At 39.5% G+C, this 20,399-nt stretch overlaps 1 protein-coding gene across 4 annotated transcripts in view; it reads left to right on the top strand.

Moving 5' to 3' along the window:
• MCTP2 (multiple C2 and transmembrane domain containing 2) overlaps nucleotides 1-20,399 on the top strand; it is a 116,470-nt gene that overhangs the window by 77,500 nt on the left and 18,571 nt on the right. For all 4 annotated transcript variants that reach the window (XM_063412108.1, XM_063412110.1, XM_063412109.1 and 1 more), the window contains 2 exons: nucleotides 16,691-16,813; nucleotides 19,677-19,718. In XM_063412108.1, the coding sequence (XP_063268178.1) occupies nucleotides 16,691-16,813; nucleotides 19,677-19,718 (165 nt within the window). The remainder of the gene's footprint in view (nucleotides 1-16,690; nucleotides 16,814-19,676; nucleotides 19,719-20,399) is intronic.

The following is a 20,399-nucleotide window of genomic DNA, read 5'->3' as shown; positions in this document are numbered from 1 at the left end:
GTCTGGAACTCCAGTGAAAAGGCTGGAGTGGAGAGGTGTGTGTGTTTTTATTTCAGGCTGTTACATCCCAGTAAAAGAATTTTCCTAATGACGGAGGGAAGGTTTCCATCCTGCTTCCCCCTGGCTGCTCGTGGCAGAGGCACCAGCTCTGCCTGCAAAGCTGTCAGGAGCACGGTACCTGACACAAGTGGCTGCTCAGATGAGAAACAGGCTTCTCCACACAATTAAAGGAGGGAGTTTCACCCTTTCCCCAGCAGTTTTTTTACGTTTCCACTATTATTCTTCCGTGGTTGAGGGGGAATACAATTTAAGCTTGAGATCCCAGACTTTGCTTTGCTTGCAGCAGTTAAAATTCCTGGAATAGCAACAGTGATATTGACGATGCTGAGAGACACACAGCAAAGTAAACACATGTTATTTCCAGCTCTTTCAAAAATGCAAGAACAAACAAGGACAAAGTTAATAGGGAAATAACCACTCTGAGCCTTGACAAGACAATAAACAATATTTTAAAAGCAAAGTTCGAAGCTTTGGAGTCAGGGTGAGATGGAGCTGGGCAGAAACCAGTATAAATATCCCTTTTAACTTTGAAAAAGATGGATGGCCTTATGTTTCCAGCTTAGGAGTTTGGGGGATTTGCTTCTTAACAGGGAAATGATAGAAAATAAAAATAAAAGCAAAACTATGTTTTGCATCTGAGGAGTAGTTTCCTCTGTATGCTTAACAAGGCATTTACCCTATATAACAATCCCCTTGATTTTGGGGTTGGGGATCTTCCTCTTAAATTATGCTGTGCTGATATTTTTGAGGCTTTCTGTGTCATGTACTCAAAACTTGAATAAATCACATCGAAATGATTCCCTCAGCCCTGGTAATGAGAGGGACCTAAATCACTGCCTCTCACTCTTTAATTGCATTTTGTTGGGTTTAATTGATGATAAAGCCTTTTAATACCTTGGCTGTGTGTGTTAAACTCTGTGCTCCAAGTATTTGGGTAAAAGAACAGTCCTGATGTAGGATAAGCCTGTGTGCAGCTGGTCAGCAGGAATGTGTCTGCAGGCATCCAGTAGAGAATTAAGGCGAGGAGAAAGAAATTCAGCTTTGCTATAGTATGTGGATTTATCCCCTAGAAGGTGTCGGTGCTAAGACAACTAAATAGATACGTGTGTCTGTCACTCTCCTGAACCAGATTGGAAGTGCAGTTTTCTTCTCTTGGGCTGTTTAATGACAGCCCACAAAGCCAAGAACAAATGTGGATACATTTTATTTAATTAAAAAAAAGAAAAAGCAAATGAAAAAGGGCTTTTTCTACTCTTTCTAACTAAAACCTGAACTAGCTGCATCCACAAATCCTTCTGCCTGCCTTTGTGCTCAAGTTGCAACCTGTTGGAGAACCCTGCTCAGTGCTTGCGTTTCCAGCTAATTTGATATCGCCTTTTATTTCTTTTATTTATTTTTTTTTCTCCCGGTGGCTGAAGCTTTGTCATTTGTTTCGAAGCTGTCATTTTTATTGGTCTCCCTGGCTGATCTTTTTGGGCTCTCGTCAGGTGGTGTGTGTTCTCCATTGTCTGCCTGCTCTTGGCAGGCTGCAGGTCCTTTTATTGCCATACGACGTGGGCGTGCTTGCAGCAGTAGCCTGTAATTATACCCACCACAGGTGACAGTTACAAGAGCTCTTTGGTAATAATTTTAGCTGCCTGATCTGATGTTTATGAAGAGCAAACCCTCTTTGTGGTCTGGCTGGAGTTTGCTATATTGTGTTGTACTTTCATTTTTTCAGTTTTTTAAAAATTATTTTATTTGTTATTTCTCCTTAATATACAACATCTTGTGCCTCTCGAAGTCCTGAAGTTTTGCAAAAGATTGTTGTTGATACTGTTTTGTATTTTTCCTATTTATTTTTGCATGCCTTGTATTTATTTTGCTTTGTTCAGCACAGTAAAATAATACTCCTGCCTGTTGCTGGGTTTATTTGTATATTTAACACTGCTGAACTCCTGTATTCAACGCCTTGCTAGCAGATATTCTGTGTTCTCCCAACTGTGAGAGTAATCACACATTAGCATTTAATTATTTAATTGTTTTTTACCTTTGGTTATTATTTAACTGCTTTAGAAAAGGGGAAATTCTCTCTCCGGGAAGGCAGCACTGGTTCCTTTCCTCCCAACAAAACTGCAAAACTTAGATTATGTCAAAGGTGAATTTGGCTCGTGATTTTTATGGTTATCTTACAAACCTCCATTGTGACTTTAGGAATTTGCCACAAAAAATTTGGACAAGGCTGATGTACCCAGCACCTGAAAGCTGGCTTTTCTCTTGTGCTGTTTTTCTTTTTGCAGTCTTAAATTGTTTAGAGGAACTTCAGATTAAAACTCTTCTGCATCTTCTGAATTTTTGATTCTTGCACAGGATTCTGACTTGTAATTCATCTGAACTGAATGGCAGTTAAAAACCAAGAGAAATTTATCTGCAATAATTTGCTGTCTTATCTGATCCTAAAGGGATGATTTTCCGTGTCAGGATCCAGTCATTTTCATTTTCCCAATTTGCCTGGTGCTTTTTCTGAAAGTTCACTTTATTCATAGACTAGAAATTGCATAAACAAAGATGAAATTAGTATTCTGAGTTGAATGAATGTTGCATCTGCGTGAGACTCATTAAACAGGAGTGTGAGACAGAAGCTACTTACCCACCACTATTGGAAATACCAGAATTTGAGAAGCTTATTTGTAAAATTCCCGAAGTTGGCATGGATTTAGACTCTGCAAGCTGTATGGGAAAAACATACGGCTCAGCCCAAACAAACAAACAAAAAAGGCAGGAAACCCATGGCATGTAGGATGAAAAAGGTCTATATAAGGAAGCGAAAATTCAATTAAAATTAAAAATTCTTATAGTTAGTGTGCTCTTTTTCCCCCCCCCAGAGCCACAGGTGTATTGATTTTCTTTCAGTCAGCATCTGCTTGGGTTTGTCTCATTATTCACATTCCTTTGACCTGATACCTCTTAGAAAATACTTTAAAGCACTCAGTTTTACTGGAAAATTGTAGACATTGACTATTATTGCCCACGGCATTGGTGGAACACCCCTATCAGTATTTTTTTGTTCTTTTAATTATAAAAAGGTAGATTTTTTTTTTTTAACATAAATGTAAGCTTACACCAACACTTCATTCCTCTGCAGCATAGAGGAAGTTTTTACTCTTCCAAAATGAGGGAATAAGTAGAGACATGTCTGTAGGTGGTTTAAATCACTATAACTCCATTAGCTTCAGCAAACCTATGTTATTTAACATCAGTTAAAAAAATCTACATCCTCGTTTTGGGCAAAAGTCCTGTGTGAATAGAGTGATCAAGTTTTCTGAGAGCAGGAAAAGCCTGTAGATGGCGATGGACCCTCAGGAATGAGCCAGCTCTGGCATTCAGGCTTTTGTCAGATTTTTCTGGCAGGTTTTCTTTCTCTTGCTTGAACTATTTTATTTTTAATTTAATTCACCCTTTCTCTCAGTGCTAATGTAACACTAGTTGCAGAAATCGTGACAACTGGAAGAAATTTCCTATTTGAAGGTAATGCAACATTTTGGTTTTATGATGGAGACAGATACACCTTGAGGGATTTCTCTTAAAGCATTCTGCTTGTCAGGCATTTTTTTCTTTTTCTTTTCTTCTTTTAAATAAGAAAGAGTTGGATCCTTTACAAGTTCTGAAATAAAAAGAGATTAGTAGAGAAGCTGCAGAGCAAATACACTCTTTCAAAAAGCCTGTTCTCATTTAGCTTTACTTTTCTTTATTACAACTAGGATGTGCTTTAACTTAGAGGTGATTCTTAAGTAACCAGAAAGTTCTTGGGTTGTTTGAGGATAGCAGTAATAGTAAAAATACCTTAAATCAGGGTGTCCCTTCCATTATATATATAAATATTTTTAATATTCAATTGGAAATAAACCTGGAGCAGTAGGATGACTGCAAAATCACACAAATCCGATTTAAAAAATCTTTACTAATTATTATGTATAAATCTGACTGCTTCCACAGTAAAGGTTTGCACTGCTACCAATAACATCAATAGAGTTTTGATCTCTTCCCCTACAACTTTATGAAAATTAAATCTGTTATTCTTAATTGTGGCATTCATGCTGTAGTCAAGCTTAGCTGGTTTCTTTTGGTGTTTTGCTGTGGGTTTTTTTTTAGTGTTATATTTAAAAGTAATGCTGTGATTTTGAGAAGTGTTAATAAATATGTAAAACATGTAGTGTTTTGTACCAGTCTAATATGCTGATTTATTTTACCTTTAGCACACCCATGTAAAGTCAGCATGTTTACTGAGAGATGAGTGCCAAAGGTGAGCAAAAGTCTTCACTTAAACAGCTTTTAACTACTTTTCCAGCTCAGGTTCAGAACTTTTTACTTTTGTTTTGGGAGAAGTCGCTGTCTTCTGTACTTCCCTTCAGCTTTCATCTTTTAATGGAAGAGAAGAGCACATCTCTGTATCAAAGCCAATTGTCAGCTTTCATTAGATGCATTCTATTGTTTGTTCAGATTAGAAATAACTGCATTACACTTTGACTTTGAAGGCTTGCTTGTTTTTAAATGTACTGGGTATATGTGACCTTTTTGTCATTTGTGATGCACTTGGCTTGGCAAATTTGAGATACCCATTTCAACAGCAGCCAAACCTTTTTGTGATGCAGGTACTCCACAAAAAGGCACATTTTTTGTAGCTCTAGAAAAGTAAAACAAAATCCTGCTGCTAATGAAAAGCATTAATAGCCTCATTTAAATATTTGTAGCCATAAGGGTACCTCAAATGCATTGCATGGAGTGGGGGGAGAACCCCCAGTGCTTAGGGGGGGCTGCAGCACCCATTTTTTAGCAGTGAGTGGGAATCCAGTGAGCTGCTTTTATCCTCCTATTATTTATTGGCCATAGGAGATGTGGCTTCTGTCAGAACATGATGGCAAGAAAGTCTAATTCCATTAAAAATTTGCACTAAGCAAATTTTCTTAAAATGTTTAGAATATTAAATGGGAAATGCATAATTGATACAGTGATATTAGCTTTTTTTTTTTAACTGAAAATGCCCATCAGGAATGAGATGATGACTTGTTGTAGCAGTTAAGAAAACTTCCCCAGATACTTCCATGTACACATTTGGGAAAATTATTTGCAATGATATATTTCAATTTCCTTAATAAACTAGACCTGTCTTCCTAATTCCCTTTCCCTTAAGTCCCTCTGCAGGGGTTAAGAAATGAAGTATTTTGAAATTATTATCAGCTAACTGTTTCTATGAATAAAAAACTAATCTAAGCCTTAAAAAAAAAAATAGATTTATATTCCAAAGCTGGGAAATAAACAGTGGCAGTAGAAAGGAAATATGAGATTAATAAAAATGAAGACATTTTGCAGAGCTACTCTGGATGGTTTTAATCTTATTTTGTTTCTTTTTTTTTTTTTTTTTTTTTTTTTTTCCCTTCTTCTGGGAAGTAGTACTTCTGCAACAGCATGCATTGCAATGAAAGCAATTCCTGCTTTCTTTTTTGAAAGTTGTATGAATACTGGCAGAGCCAGTGGTCCTTTAGTGCCCAATGAATCCTGTCTCACACACTGGTACCTCTAGTAAGACACACAGAGTGGCGATGAGATCAAATGCTCTGCTTAAAAAGCCTTGGGGAAGCATTATGTGTCTGAGGTCTGATCTATTGTCTGGGAGGTCGGAGAGTGTTAATGCACTCTGCAAAGATTAAACTCCCTCTCTAATTGCTCCAACACTTCCTTAAAGGATTTAAACAGTCAGGAAAGGTGATGCTCCTTGTCAATTTTTTGTCTTCTGACAGCTGTTGAAGTTTATCTGTCTTTCCATGGAGACCACTAGATCATGCAAACCAAGCGGTGGCCAAAGCACAGACCCCGAATTAGGACTGAGAGCAATGAATGCCACCATTTACACCTATTCCAGCTCTTAAATACTCTTAATTCCTGAGACCAGGGTTGCTCCCACATTGCCATGCCACTTACTCTTGGTCATAGGAATTCCTGAAGTCCCATGAAAAACTGAGCTGCTGAATTTGATGAAAAGCCACCCTTTTAATTGGGAAATGCTCGTTGTGGTTTCCATCCCTCATTTCCATCCCTCAAATTTACTCAGAGAGCTGGTAAAGCTGAAGGCAGGGAAGTTTTTCTGCTTCTGAACCAGAATGTCCGTGCTGACAAGTACCTGACCCCTGTCACTGGATTTTTGAACCAAAATAGAAATTTGCCCAGCAGATCAGAACCACTTAAAAGGTTTATTATTTGGCAGTCTAGATATTCAAAATAGCTTATGTTTGCAAAGGATGCTGCTTTTGCTTGGAAAGTACTTTAAGGGCAAGGGATGGGAAAAAAGGTAAATGTTACTGAGAAAGGAGAAGCACAGCTCCACCCCAGCAGAACTTGGGAGATTTAATATTTCTGCAACGAGGCTGTGGTATCCTCACGTTCACAGTAAGGTAACATTGCTGTAACAAGAGTGGGATTTGACCCATCTTTTTCAAAATGCCCATTCCTGTTTCACAGACAGACATGAGTGTGTCCTGTTTCACTGCAGCTCACACAATGTGACAGGTCCTGCTGACCAGAGAGCCATGCTATAGTTATTTTTTCTGGTGGATCAGAAGCTTTTCAATTTGATAGTGTCTGTGTTTTTTGCTAGTCTTGCAGCATCTAAATGTGTTGGTGTATCGAATCCATTTCACACATAAATGTATAAATATGACCTATATAAATATACATATATTCAATGCTTCTTTTCTAGACTCTGAGCAGATGAGTAATACAGCTGTTCAAAGGAGAAAAGGATTTTTTCTTTCTTTCTTTCTTTTTTTTTTTTAAAGCCCTCTTGGCTCTGAATCGGAAATTGAGGAGCAGAATTCATCAAGTGTATTCTGATCGTTCTCAGATGGGTAGTTCCTCCTTCCCTTCCTGCATAGCATGTTCCTTTGCACTGTTGCTATATTCCATGAAATGTTTCATCTGTATATAAAAATTAAAAATTCAAACAAAAATCTGGCCCACATGAAGAACAGGCCCTTTGGGCATATGGTTCATTATGCATATTCGTTTAATTACTAAAACACTTGGGATGTCTCTACTGCCCTTGCTTTCAACTTGTAAAGTTGGATCTGTTCTGCAGCACAGAATATGTTGAACAGGCATGTGTCATAAAGGACTTCAGTTTTCTCCTACTTCAAACTCTATATAATGTTCTTGGCTGAATTGTTAGAATTTACTGATAAATAGTTCAATCCACTGCATCAAAACAGGATTTCGGGATCTCTTTTCTCTTAACACCTTCCCTAACCCCAGAAAAGCAAGTTTTACAGTGGTTCAGAGTTGTGTTTAGTGTTGAAGTAACGTGAGACCCAGGATTTAGATTTCAGGCACATTCCCACAAAGCACCTAAAGCTGCACGTTGAAGCTGTATAACTTTTATTAGCTAGGAAGGGATTGCTGTGATAGTGTGACTTTAATTGATTTTCAGGGCAAACAGGTGGTGATGGTTTAGGCATCCCCCCGTCTCCTGCCATTCCTAATTTGGAGTTGCACATATAATAGCTTTATTAAAATAAACAATCTTCTCGCTTTAGTTTTACCTGAACAGCTGCCTGAAATTGTGGGAGCCTTGCAATTTTTTTTTTTTTTTTTTTTTTTTTTTAAAGATTATTCTGTGTTTTGGAAAGCAAGATGCTACAGGTCTGCTAGTGGAAAATCTCTATTACATAGTCATGCTGTCAATATACAGGGGGTGTTTTTGTGTGTCACTGCTGTTAGCTTACAATGGTAACATATCCAGGGTATAATTACAGTGAGCCTCAGTCAGCTTCATGCATTGGTTCTGTAATGCAGCAATTTTGTCACACTGCAGATTATGAACCTGCTGCAGTTGTTTAAGTGTTGTGCAGTCACACAGTTCCTGGTGCCCTGGGTGTGTGTCAGGTGTGGGCTTCAGTTATGAACTGCATTTCTGCTCTTCACTCTGGGAAAACTGTCCCATGCACATGAAGAGACCTTCTGGGCTCTGGCATGGGGCTGTGTTGGGGCATCCCAGGTACAGCTTAAGGACAGAGAATAAATAATCTGGAATTCTTTGCCTGAAAAGATATCATCTCACTGCTTTATATCTGCTTTAGAGGTGTTTTTAAATTTCTGGGTTTGTGGTTTTGGTCTGCTAGTTTGTTGGTTTGGGATTTTTTTTTCCTTTGCTCTGTTTCAGTCTGGAAATGTTTTCTTTAGGGCTGGAGGTTTTGGAAAAGAGGGTACTAGGCAGTTTTGAACCAATGGTATTACAATCATCTCTTCCTCATTTGCTGCCAGGTTCTACAAACCTGGTTTTTGATTTTTTCTTCTTCCCCCTGTGCTGTAGCTGGAGATGCCAGGGAAGTAACCTCATGTGTGATTCTCACTGAAGACAGAATAATTTAACATGTTTGCTTTATTAGAGAACCCTTTTTCCTTTACTCATTCAGCTCTAATTTACACTATGAACATGAAGGAGGAATCATTAAAGTAGTTTAAACATATCATTTAAGACTCTCATTTGTTACCAATTGGAACCCAGTTGAGAGCCCAAATTTAAGAGCACTTCCACCACCACTCCTTCCCCTGCTCAACAATTACATCACCATCTGTCCCTTGCTGCTAATGTTTCTCAAAATGTTAACAAATACATCTCCAAATAAGTGGACATTTGTCAGCTCAGCCAATGATAATTTTTTTCATGACCCTTTTAAGGTGCTCACCTTATCCAGAATAAATAAAATTTGCCTACATTTTTGCCTTCTTCTAAATAGCACAAATGTTTTTTTTCTCTGATGCTTTTTGGAAGAATTATCTACTGTAAGATCAGGCTTTTAACTTGCATGATGCCTGTCTTCCCTGCAAATAGATTATAACTTTGTGTATGAGAATAATTCCAGAGCTATGACCCTGCTGATAAACAAACCAAAACATTAGAATTAAAAATTACCATTTAATTTATCTACAATGTAAAACAACAGATTTTATTTTTTTTTCTTCCATGTCACCCCCTCTTTGTTTTGGGATCTTCTCCAGTCACCTTGGTCTGTGATAGTAGCCCCTTTAGAAATAGCATGCAGATTTATTCCCCTGGCCCATCCCCAGAGGATTACCCCAAAACACAGAAAACTGTTGGGGTTTTTTCCTTTTTTTTCTTTTTTTTTTTTTTCCTTGATTTTAAGCTTCATTGCTTGAGGGTCTTAACTGTATTTTACTTGGTGCAGGAAATGTAAAATACGTTAGATAAAAGCATGAGGGAAAAATTAGACCAGTCAGCATGTTGGCAAACAGCTATTTCTTCAGTGTCTGCCGCCTAAAAGGATTTGAAATATTTTACTCTAAAACTGTTGTACAGACATAAATATAGAACCCAAAACTCGTGTTGTAGCTGATTTTGTTTTAACCTCTTTGAGAGATTAGGGATAAAGTAGGAGCCACAAGAAAATTGGGCAGGGACACCCACTAGACTCGTGGGCATTGGCTTTGAGGGTAAAATGCACACGTTTTAGGGGACAGAGGTGACACCCCCAGGCATGAACTCCTTGGTGTTGGAAATTATTATCCACACTGACCAATGGGCCAGGTAATCATCAAATAGCTGGAATACAATACAGAAATCTTAACTTACACACAGACTTTTCAAGTGGTAAGTTCAGTGAAATAAGTTTAGACTGAATGCCTCTTCCCTGACCTCCTCATTACAGAAATACATCCATGGCTCTTGGTTCCACTTTTCTAGGCTGACTAATCTCATTAACGTAACGAAAATAATCAGAATAAAAGAAAACTGTCACTTTTTAATTAGCTTAGTTTTTGTTTTGTTGTTATCTCTTTCTGATTCCAGGCATTGTTATGAGTAGGGGATAAATCCATTGAATGTGTTAATGACAACAGCAATTCAGGCTCAGAGTGGGGACATTTTGTAAGTGTTTGCAGTCTTGAGTGTAGCATCCCAACCTTCCCTGATGGAGTTTCCGACGGCAGTGTCCCAAGAGGATGGTGGAGAACAGATTGCAATATTGTCAGCTCTTCTGATTTCTCTGCGACTTTTGCAGAACATGCTTCTTCTTAAAGCACTATTTCTTAAGAGTCCTGTGATTGCACATGAATCACAGCTTTCATTTAAAACACAAATGAGTCTCTACTTCCTACCAGCAGCTAGAGAAAATGAGATCCCCCTGAAGAGTCTAAATCAGGCAATGACAAAAAAGGCCCTAACACATATTGACTTACACAGTATGAGTTTTTTTCGCGTGTTTTTGGGACTATTTTTGTTGGATTTGCATCTCTTCTTTTTGTTGGGAGTGGGGAACATTGTTTTTCTTTCCTTTTGCTTTTGAATATTTGCTAAAACTGTGACCATGCTGACCAGAGTTCCCATCTTCCACAGGCTTTATTCTTTTACTCCTTTTTCTTGTTGAATCCTCACATGGGATGTAAATTGTCAAGTTGGGTACCTCCCAACATGTTGGGGCCCCTTTTCCCCCTCGAGCTCATCCTAGGTCATTCACTCAGCAAGATGCAGTTGGGAAGAGTTGGGATGTGGATATGGCAGCAGGACATGACTTTGTGGCATTTAGCCTGTGCAGACAATTGGATTGGGCAAACATGGCTTGTTGTTTGTTATCCAAAGCATTACCTGAGGAAAAAAACCATTAGGTTGATGGTCGTGGTAAGAAACTGTGCAAACATATCCTTTATTTCTCCTTCTCAGTTCTGTGCAGTCATACATCAGGTCAAACAGACCGAGTTTTTTTGGGGCACAGTTTGATTCTTTGGTTTGGCTTTTGGGATGTTTAAGTGGATTTTTTGTGCCTTTGTTTTTGGATTCCGGTTGTGCTTACACTTGCTTCAAAGAGACTTTTGCCTTGTGGCACACCCTTAAAAAATTAGTAAGTTGTATGCTGGTATGTGGAGCAATGCAGAGATAATTTGTAACGTGGCATAAATATTTAAAGCCCTGTATTCCTTCAGGTCATTTTTGATTTTGGTCGTTGCCGTTCAATACAGTGCACGTTCCACGCCGCCGTTGAGATGCTCCACGTTCTTCTGCCGGGGACACAAAAAACAAATTGAATCTAAAGTAAATAGGTTTCTGCTGCCAGTGCTGGTTTATTTAAGTATAATTTCTCTTCCTGCCACGTTCTCCATTCTTGCATTGCAATGAGGGAGTGACTCTGCTCACCCTCCTCGAGCTCCAGTTTCACAGCTGTGAAGTGCAATAAGAGCGCACTCAGAGGTGAGGAAGCATCAGGTGGATGTGGGAAGGAGATTATCAGTCACAAGGACTCTGGAATGCATCTTTGGAAGAGGATCTTTAGTGGGAAGTACATGCTACATGGTTTCCTCAAGCTTTTTTTGCCATGCCTTGAGATGGGGCTGTATTAAGATAATTTTCGTTCTTTTTAATGGCGCTTTTTTTTTTAATACTCTCACTATTCCGTGCAAAGCCAGGCCAAGAGCACAATCCTCATTGCTGCACTTCCATCAGGCTGGGCCCTCACCAAGCACCCTGATTTTTGTCAGTGCAGGCTCAGCATTGCTGTGTTCCTGCATCCATATTGCCCGTATCTGGAAGAGATGGCTCCATATGCACAGCTATCTATGCACATATGCACAAATGCACTGCTCTCTGTGAGTGTGTGCATTCTCTCTGCTCTTGTACTCTCCCTATCTAAGGGCAGGAATAAGTATCTGTCAGAAATGATTTGTTTTCAACAGGCTTATTGCCTCCAAGGGATTCGAGTGCCCTTTTGGGGAGCCAGTATCTTATGTTATTGGCTAATATCCTGTATTCTGTCTGGAATAGAGGGACTGAAAGCTTAGAAACCCCCCAAAAATAGAGAATTTGTCCCTGAATATTTATTCTCAAAAATTTCTCCTGTTTTATAGAGTTCATTTGTGCGTACATGGCCACTGGAAACTGTGTAGCCCAGAAATAAGTTAAAAATACAGAATTCCTCTCCCATGTAAATAAGGGGTAGCACGTCTTTCTGTCTCAAATCAAATGCACTGATTGGTTTGGTTTAGTTTAGTTCAAAACCAAACTTGGGCATTCACAGCAGTATCAGCCCAAGTTTTTCTCCTGCCTTCACGAGTTACACAGAACGTGTTTATAAATCTCAAGGAAACTTTTGATGAAGCTCTTAGAAGTTTAGAGTTCAGTTAAATTGTGGGTTTTGAAACTTGGAGCTTCAAACAATATTTTTCACAGCTCTGCTGATGAGGCATTTCATTAGCATCGGAGCCTACCCTGGCCGAGAAAATAACTTTTTACCATAGGTTCCTCGCATGCATTTAATCTCCTTTCACTTTTATTTCTTCCATCTGATGGAATGTATCACTCTCCTCCCATCACTGGTGTTGTCCAAGAGTTATTCTGTCACAGAACACAGCATCTCTCACTGCACCACAAAGGCTTGCCAGGTCAAAAAGAGCCTGTTAATTTTACACTTAGAAAAATTCTAATTACTGTGTAGAAAAATGACGCAGAAAATCCTATTTACGCTAGGTTTCTAAGCCTCTTAAAACTGTTCTATCCCATGACTGTGGGTTTGCTGGTGACAAATGTTTTATGGGCATATTTTAGTAGACACCCGTCTAAAATCTGGTCTTAATAGTCAGATGCTAAATTGGAACCAGAGCAGCAGAAAAACCAGATTTGAAACGTGTTTCTAAGGGTTTGTTTTTACTTTCAGTTGAGACTGCCTTCTCTCATCTTTTGTACTGCTGTCAAAAGGGCCACTCTCATGGTTGTTCAAACTCCATGCTTCTTGACAGGAACAGTTGGACCCCTCTTCAATGATTTTCAGATGAAACGGCTTCCAAACCTCCAGAGCTTTAACTTGTAGTTATTAGGCCCTTTGAAATAGCAACACATTAATCAGCTGAAATCAAGTGGTCCTTTCTCCAAGGCTGTGATATTGCTGTTGTCTTTTAGGTAGAGCTCTAGTCTAAATATTAGTTTCAAGAGCTCTTTTTTTTCTTTCCCTCTAGATAGGTCTATCCTATTCCTGTTTCTATTTTGATCATTGTTTTAGAATGCTGTGAATTAAAGTGCTCACTTCTATAATAGGCTTTTATACTCTGAAATTGCATTAAAAAGAGTACTGTAGAAAACTCGTTGCTGCTAATTTAACTCTTAGTTTAGAAATTGGCTGCTGTGCTTTTAACTTCCCCCATGCACAGTGTGAAGCCCGGCAGAAAAAGTATCAATTATGTAATGGATTATGTCTGACAGAACTTGGTCTAACAAGGAGAAACATTGAAAAAAGAAATGGTTTGTTGAAACTGGATCATTTGAAGCAGGGCCATGGTTTGTGTCCCTGACTTTTGTGGTACTGGGAAAGTGATCTGAATCTGTTAATGGATTCTTTTGCTGGTTTATGTATTAGGCAAAAGGCAGACTGGGGATGACAAGAAATCAAGAAGATACTCTTCCTTGCATTAGCCATTATTTACATCAGCAGCTGAAACATTCTTGAGTTTCGGCAAAAAAAAAAAATTGATAAGAAAATAATTTAGGGAGCATAATTCAAGACCTTCTCCCATGCATAAAGTCCCCTTGAGGAGAGAGTAAAACCAGGCATGACTGAGGACCTTGTCATCTGGGGAGTGGGTATCTGTGTCATGGGCTGCTGGTGCTGTGGTCAGTGTCAGGGAGCTGCCTGCAAGTTGATAAAATAGGACATGGGCCTGCTTGGGATCTGCCTTGAAAACTGATGCTGCAGAACTACCCAAAAGGCTGTTGGAACAACAGAAATATTTCTATTCGCTCTATAAACACACTCTGAACTTTTATTATGTACTGTATGTTCACAGCAATCATTTCCCATACCTCCGAGGCTAAATAATTTCTGAATAGCTAAATCAATTTGTCTTGTGTCTGTGTCATGTCACAGTAATGAAAGTTCCCTGTACTGTGGCAATAGCAGCAAAGCAGCTCTTGTTGAGAGGATGTGGGAGCTCTATCAAAGCTTCACTGTCTGAGTTATAGCTCAGCAGCTGATTAACCAGCCAGCATTAAAAGGAAGAGATGGCATGCCTCAGCTACCCATTGAGCCTACAGTGAGATTTTTGCAATGAAGTTTGAAGTTTTGTTTGAGGTCTGAAACTTAATAATACACAAAATGTACTGTAATATCTAAAATCACCAAGGTCTTGATTCCGTAGCTTGCCTGAGTGACCTGTGATTGCAAGGTTGTGTTGCACTTGCAGCTGAGCAGGGTGACGTTCACATAGGATGGTGACAGATGCACTAAAATTGGGTCAAGTCCTGCAATTGAGTGAATGAAGAGAGGTTCTTCAAGAGCTTCATTGACTCTGTGTGGGACTTTGCCTGGCTGGCTGCTGGTGGGGTCTTTTTGCTGCATCAGGAGAAGGCTGAGTTTGCTCGTACCCCAGGGAGGTGGTGCAAGTACAGCCCCCTCCCATGGGCTGAAGCAAATGTTTTGAATTAATACGTGGAAATGGGAATTTCTATGAAAGGAATTTACATAAGGATCGGATGTATTTTTATATGTATGTCTTTATTTTTAAATCTGTGTGTACCTAAGAAAGATACCTGTGGAGATATGTACAATAACAGTTCCTCGTTCTTTGGAGTGACATTTAGGGTAGGACAGAAGCTGTTATCACCTTCACTTTATCTTAAGAGACAAGCATATATTCATCCAGGGGAGTTGGAGTAGCTTCAAAGGAACTTGTTCAGGTTAGAACTTTTCATTTATGGGAGATATTTTAGCTCAGAATATCAAAATTATTGAAGGTTTTATTAGCTAAAGTTATGCAAGGCTCCTGTAAGACAAATCAAGTACCAATTCTTGGCCTGGATTCATGTGTTTCTGTTGCCTTGCTTACATACTAAATGTGGCTGTGTGAATCATTATCACTTCTAATTTTTTAGTATGTTGAAAAACAGGATCAAAAAGGGAAAAAAAAAAAAAAAAAGGACCAAAACCAAATTGTCTTCCACATTCTTGTGCTGCAAATCAATAGCATGGGGATATATTGCCTGGATGTCAGCCCATTTTATAAATGAATATATCTCGAAGATTGCTTTACTGGCCAACAAATGCCAAGAACAGGATGACAGTCTAATTCCTCGCATAGCAACAGCTAACATGAAATCAGGTACACTCCAGAAAATTCAAGTGCTGTTTGGGCAAGGTTGTGGATACAGGCATTGTTTCCTGGCTTGTGTTTGGCCCATGGTAGGTATGAACTGGCCATTTGTCTGATGTCAGACAAATGTTTTTGTTTAAAAAGTTGAAATAACTGCTGTCTTGTGGGGGTGGAAATTCTCACACTGCTGAATGCAATGGGAAGTGTTTCTTTGGTACAGTGTGGTTACACTTTCAGGTCCACAACACAAAATACATTGCCATAAATATCCCATTCTACAACTGCCAGCATTGTCTTTATATGTAGTATTTGGCAGGCCAAGGATGAGGGGAGGTAGAGATTTTGCTTCCTCATCACCCATAGAGTTTTCCTTTGTTGTTTGAGATACTTTTACTGGATCTGACTCATTTCCATTTACCTGTATTATTCTAAAAGTGTGATTGTTGTTTCTGATCAAACCAGCCTCTTTTGGGGGAAGAAAAATCAGAAAAATCTGTTTGTGCCTTGTCTTTGAAGGAGATTGCTTAAAATAGCTTCAAGTTGCTACCAGCATTAGGCAGTCCTTCTGGAAACACTATATATGAGTAGAAAAGGAAATGGGATCACAACATACATTTTATGGCAGTTCTGGATTTAGTTTATTAACTTTGCATTGCCAACCTCTCCAAGTTTTCAGTCTGTTCAGGTGTTGTTGGTACTTGTGAGATAGAATTGTAGTTTGGCTTGATAATATTTTATTTTAAAAATCATGTGTGCTTTTTAGATCTCCATCGTGTTATTTGTGTGTTTTGCTGTTCTAGTTTGGCTTCTGGTTTTGCTTTTATTGGTTTTTGTCAGATACCAGTCCAACCATGCAGACTCATACTGGTTTTTAGGAGAAGAGATTCCAAAGAACCAGTGAAATCAAAATACGCTGTACTGAGAAATGGCAAGAGTATGAGAATGGGGACTAGGCTGACTGGATCCCTTTCCAAACTAATGCATCATGTACAACCTAAACCTTGCCTCCTGCAAGGTGACAGTCCTTCCTCTGTGCTGCTGTGCCAAGAGTATGGGTGGATTAATGGTGAAGATGCATTTGCTGATCATCCCCTGTGGAGTGACAAGGGAGTTCCTGTTGCACAAGAGGAAAATCCTTTTGCCTAGCCTGGGAAAAGCTTGCTGCCAGTTAGGGTTTAATGAAGTGGAGTTTACCTCTCTAAGTGCATCTGTTGTACAGCAGCACTAAGGACAAAAGGCTTTCAGGCTGGAGGGGTCCCAGGAAGGAGTGGAGAGAGCCTTTGGACTGACCTCATGTTCATGGCCCTCTCCTTCCCCAGGTACAGGGGAGGAGAAGCCAACGAGCAGCAGCCTAATGAACCCACAGAGAGTTCATAGAGAACACAGAGTGCAGATTTCTGTGCCAAAATAATAACAATCTGAGCAGAGATTTGAGGATGAATGTGCAGAGGGATAGTGACTGACAGCCCTCCTCACGTGTCTTTCTTTTCAACACTTGTATGTGTTCTCACAGGTGTTTGTGGTCACTGTCTGGACCGTGGAGCTGTACATGGTGCCCCTGGCTTTGCTGGTGCTCTTTGCATACAATTTCTCCCTCGTCACAACAGGGAAGGTCAACAATGCCCAGGATGCCCAGGCAAGTAGAGTGGCAGTAACATTTCTGGCAGCCCCCGTTTGCCCCTGAGCGAAGCGTCGTGTGTTTTAATGGCATTAAGCCGGTTGTGTAGCACTTCTATTTCAAAGTTACTGAAAAGAAACCTCAATTCTCTCAATTTTCATTATTCAATTAAAGCAATAAACCATTCAGAGTAGTAGGAGAAGAAGATGAGAGTGTGTAGGAGGAGGATTTCACTTACTAAATAACTACAAACGTTTTTAAGTTGAATTAAGAAAAGTTTGCAAAGCAGCAAGTTCCTAAAAGCCATTCCCCTCCTGCCATTACATTTTGCAACATACTAGTGATTCATGTTTTACAGAAGAGGAAAGTCAATAGAATCCAAAAAGAGAATGTAGTTCTTTGAAAACTTGTCCTGTGATCTGTGGTCTTAAGAAGCTTTTATTCCTCCTTACCACTCCCAGCTCTTAAAAGACAAGTTGTTTTTCCCCCCCCAGAAGTTTAGCCTTTGGTTTTTAACTTGGGAGGAAGAAAGTTTTAAATACATAAATAATCAAGAATACAGAAGTTTTTAATACAGAAATAACCAAGTATGAAAAAGTGCTACTGTTGGGATACGAAATGCTGCTGGATGTTGACCACTGTCTACTCCCATAGCGATGTTAATTAAAGCTAGAAAGGAGAGTGAATTCAAGAATTTCCATAATATTCTGTTTCTGAAAGTGAAATAAATACAGTAATGAAATGGAAGTCAAAGGATGGCTTCCTTCTAACTTTTGATGATTCTTTCTGACAAAAAGATGATTGACATTGGTAGCCATGAATGTGTCAAATGTATTTTACACAAAGGCATAATATTCTAGAATTAAAGAAGTCAATGGCTGATTTATTAGTTTTAGGGTGAAAATTTGGTTCTAGTTTAGTTTTCATCCACTCCCATATGGAAAGATTCTTAGAAAACAGAAGAAGTTGCATTATCCAGACCAGGGGAAGTTTGATTTGAAAACATGGTAAAAGAAACTTTATCCAGTTTCAGCCAAGTCCAGAATAATGCAGAAAGGTACTGTGTGTCTTCAGTGACTACTTGATTTCATCAAGAAAAGCAGAACTTCCCATGTGGGCGAATCCCAGGCAAACAGATGTTTTTGTTTTTTAATACGAAAGGCAATAAATAATAACAATAATAACATACTCAGAAAAAAACACACAGAGAGTGCCTTCCAGCCCCTTCTCTCATCCTGTTTTGCGTCTGTTGCATGCTCAGGTGAGTAGAATCTCACATAAGACAGAAAAACTGAGCAGAGCATCATTTAGGTGGACACTGCAAAAAGGCTATTTCTAAAAATACAGCTTATTGTGATAATAATAAAGAAAGGTCCATCAGGAGTTTGGCTCTTTTCCTGTCAAACATTCTGCAAGCAGCACCATGCCATGAAATTCAGGGGTGCATTTTGCATAAGCAAAATCACACGTCTGCCAAAGTGCTCTGCAGGATTGGGATCATATGGAACAAGTAGTCAAAGTGCCTTTAATATTACCTGATTCCTTTTTTATATGTGTCTATGATTCTAACCATCTGTAGGTCAAAAATAGACAATCAGGTGCTAGCCCCAGTCACATCTGTCCCGCAGATGAGAAAAGGTTTTCTTCAAAATGCCAATGCTTTTTACACAGTCATTTATTTATTTTTTGCTTCTTCAGGCCTTGGCTGGATATTCACTGCCTTTGGTTTTTCTGTGCCAGCACACACATTTTGTGTATACAGAGGAATGCAAGCAAGAGTCTTTGCAAAAGTGAACCTCAAATTCTCTCTGATTTCTGTGCTATAAAATGTGAATAACAGTATTAACCTTGTACTCCTGATCCACTTGCCAGGAGGCCAAATTCATGAATATTGGTGAAATGTTTTATGATTTACAGATGGGGAGCTTCTATAGAAATTTAAACCCTGATCAGTGTTAATTCAGATGCTCAGTGTATTCCAGAGAGCCAAAGAACAAATCTGGGTATCTGAACTCCCAGTACCTTTTACATCCTAATCGCAACTGCTTTTCAGGAGAAAAAAAAAGAAATTAAAAAACCCCAAAAGAGAAACACCCAACCCCCCCAAGAAACCCTAAATCAAAAACATCTTTTTATTGTGATTCTTCACATTCTTTGCATGTTTGCTGTATTTAAACTTGTAGTACACAGATTCAAATGTAGCTATTAAATAACCAAGAAAAAAACCCTGGAGGACCCTGTTAAAGGCTCAGTTTATTAAATACTTGAGTTGAAAGCCAAGTGCTCCTAATTCCAAGCCTTCGCCAAGTCTTTTGTTTTCTGTCCTACCTGTCAGCACAGAAGTTAAAGGAAGGAAATAATGCTGCATAGAAATCTGACTGTGATTCTCTGTGAGATTGATTATGTTCATACTAATGTGTTTTCTAAAGTCTAATGTTTCAGTAATGGCCCTAAAGGGAGGGAGCAGTCATTGTGGCAGTGGGGATGGAACAAGTTGAGTATAGAGTCCTCAGCCTTGACATACCAGTTGGTTCATTTGCAAGACTGAGAACAAAGCTGTTTACAGATAGTAAAAGTTGGCAATGTGTTTGAAAGCCTGTTGCCTTCAGATTACTGGACACGGCCACTAATGCTTTATTTAGACTTAAAATTTGTATAGGGTATTGCATGCTTTGTTCACAATACCACAAAAAAGAAAGGTCCTTGAATATAAAACACTATTTTGGAAAGGAGAAAGTGGTGGGGTTTTTTCATGACTTTCAATAGAAGTGGGAGAAAATTGTATAGTGGAACATTGTGGGAGTATCATAAGCTTTTTGAACATTGCCTGTCACTGAAAAATAAGTGTTGTGTTTTGTAATATGGACATCTGCTTCTGCAGGAGCTTATGGGCTTGGATGAAGATGAGGATGAAGATGATAAGGTAAGCATATCTCGTGATTGTGTTGGCTGGAATCAGAGGGAAGGTGGGAGAACACAAATGATCTCACCATAAATCTTCACTTATTATCTGTATTAATTGAGAAAACATTGGTCAGCAGTTTGCTGCTTGGCAAGTTTGAGAGTAGGAAGGGGTTGGTTTGTGTAACATTCCAGAGTGGCTGTTCCTGTGCAAGACCTGAGCCCCAACTGAGCAGCCCCAGGTTGTGCCTGGCCCTGTGGTGGGCACAGGTCCATGAATGTGCACCTACAGGGCTGTGTGTGTGTCAGGGAGGTGCAAAGGTGTGCACAGGGACCTGCATTGTGTGTGTGTAAGGGAGGTGCAAAGGTGTGCACAGGGATGTGCATTGTGTGTGTAAGGGAGGTGCAAGGGTGTGCACAGGGATGTGCATTGTGTGTGTCAGGGAGGTGCAAGGGTGTGCACAGGGATGTGCATTGTGTGTGTCAGGGAGGTGCAAGGGTGTGCACAGGGATGTGCATTGTGTGTGTAAGGGAGGTGCAAGGGTGTGCACAGGGATGTGCATTGTGTGTGTAAGGGAGGTGCAAGGGCGTGCACAGGGATGTGCAGTCCCCCCTCGCTGCCCTTCTGTGCTGGATGACATTCCCTGCTAATGGCTTTCCCCAAACGATTTGGCATTTCCACTCCACTAGGCCAGAACTGGTG

The sequence above is a fragment of the Prinia subflava genome, chromosome 15, assembly GCF_021018805.1.
Source record: "Prinia subflava isolate CZ2003 ecotype Zambia chromosome 15, Cam_Psub_1.2, whole genome shotgun sequence".
NCBI lineage: Eukaryota > Metazoa > Chordata > Aves > Passeriformes > Cisticolidae > Prinia > Prinia subflava.
Note: the sequence above shows the minus strand (reverse complement) of the source record. Positions and strands in the feature narration are given on the sequence as shown.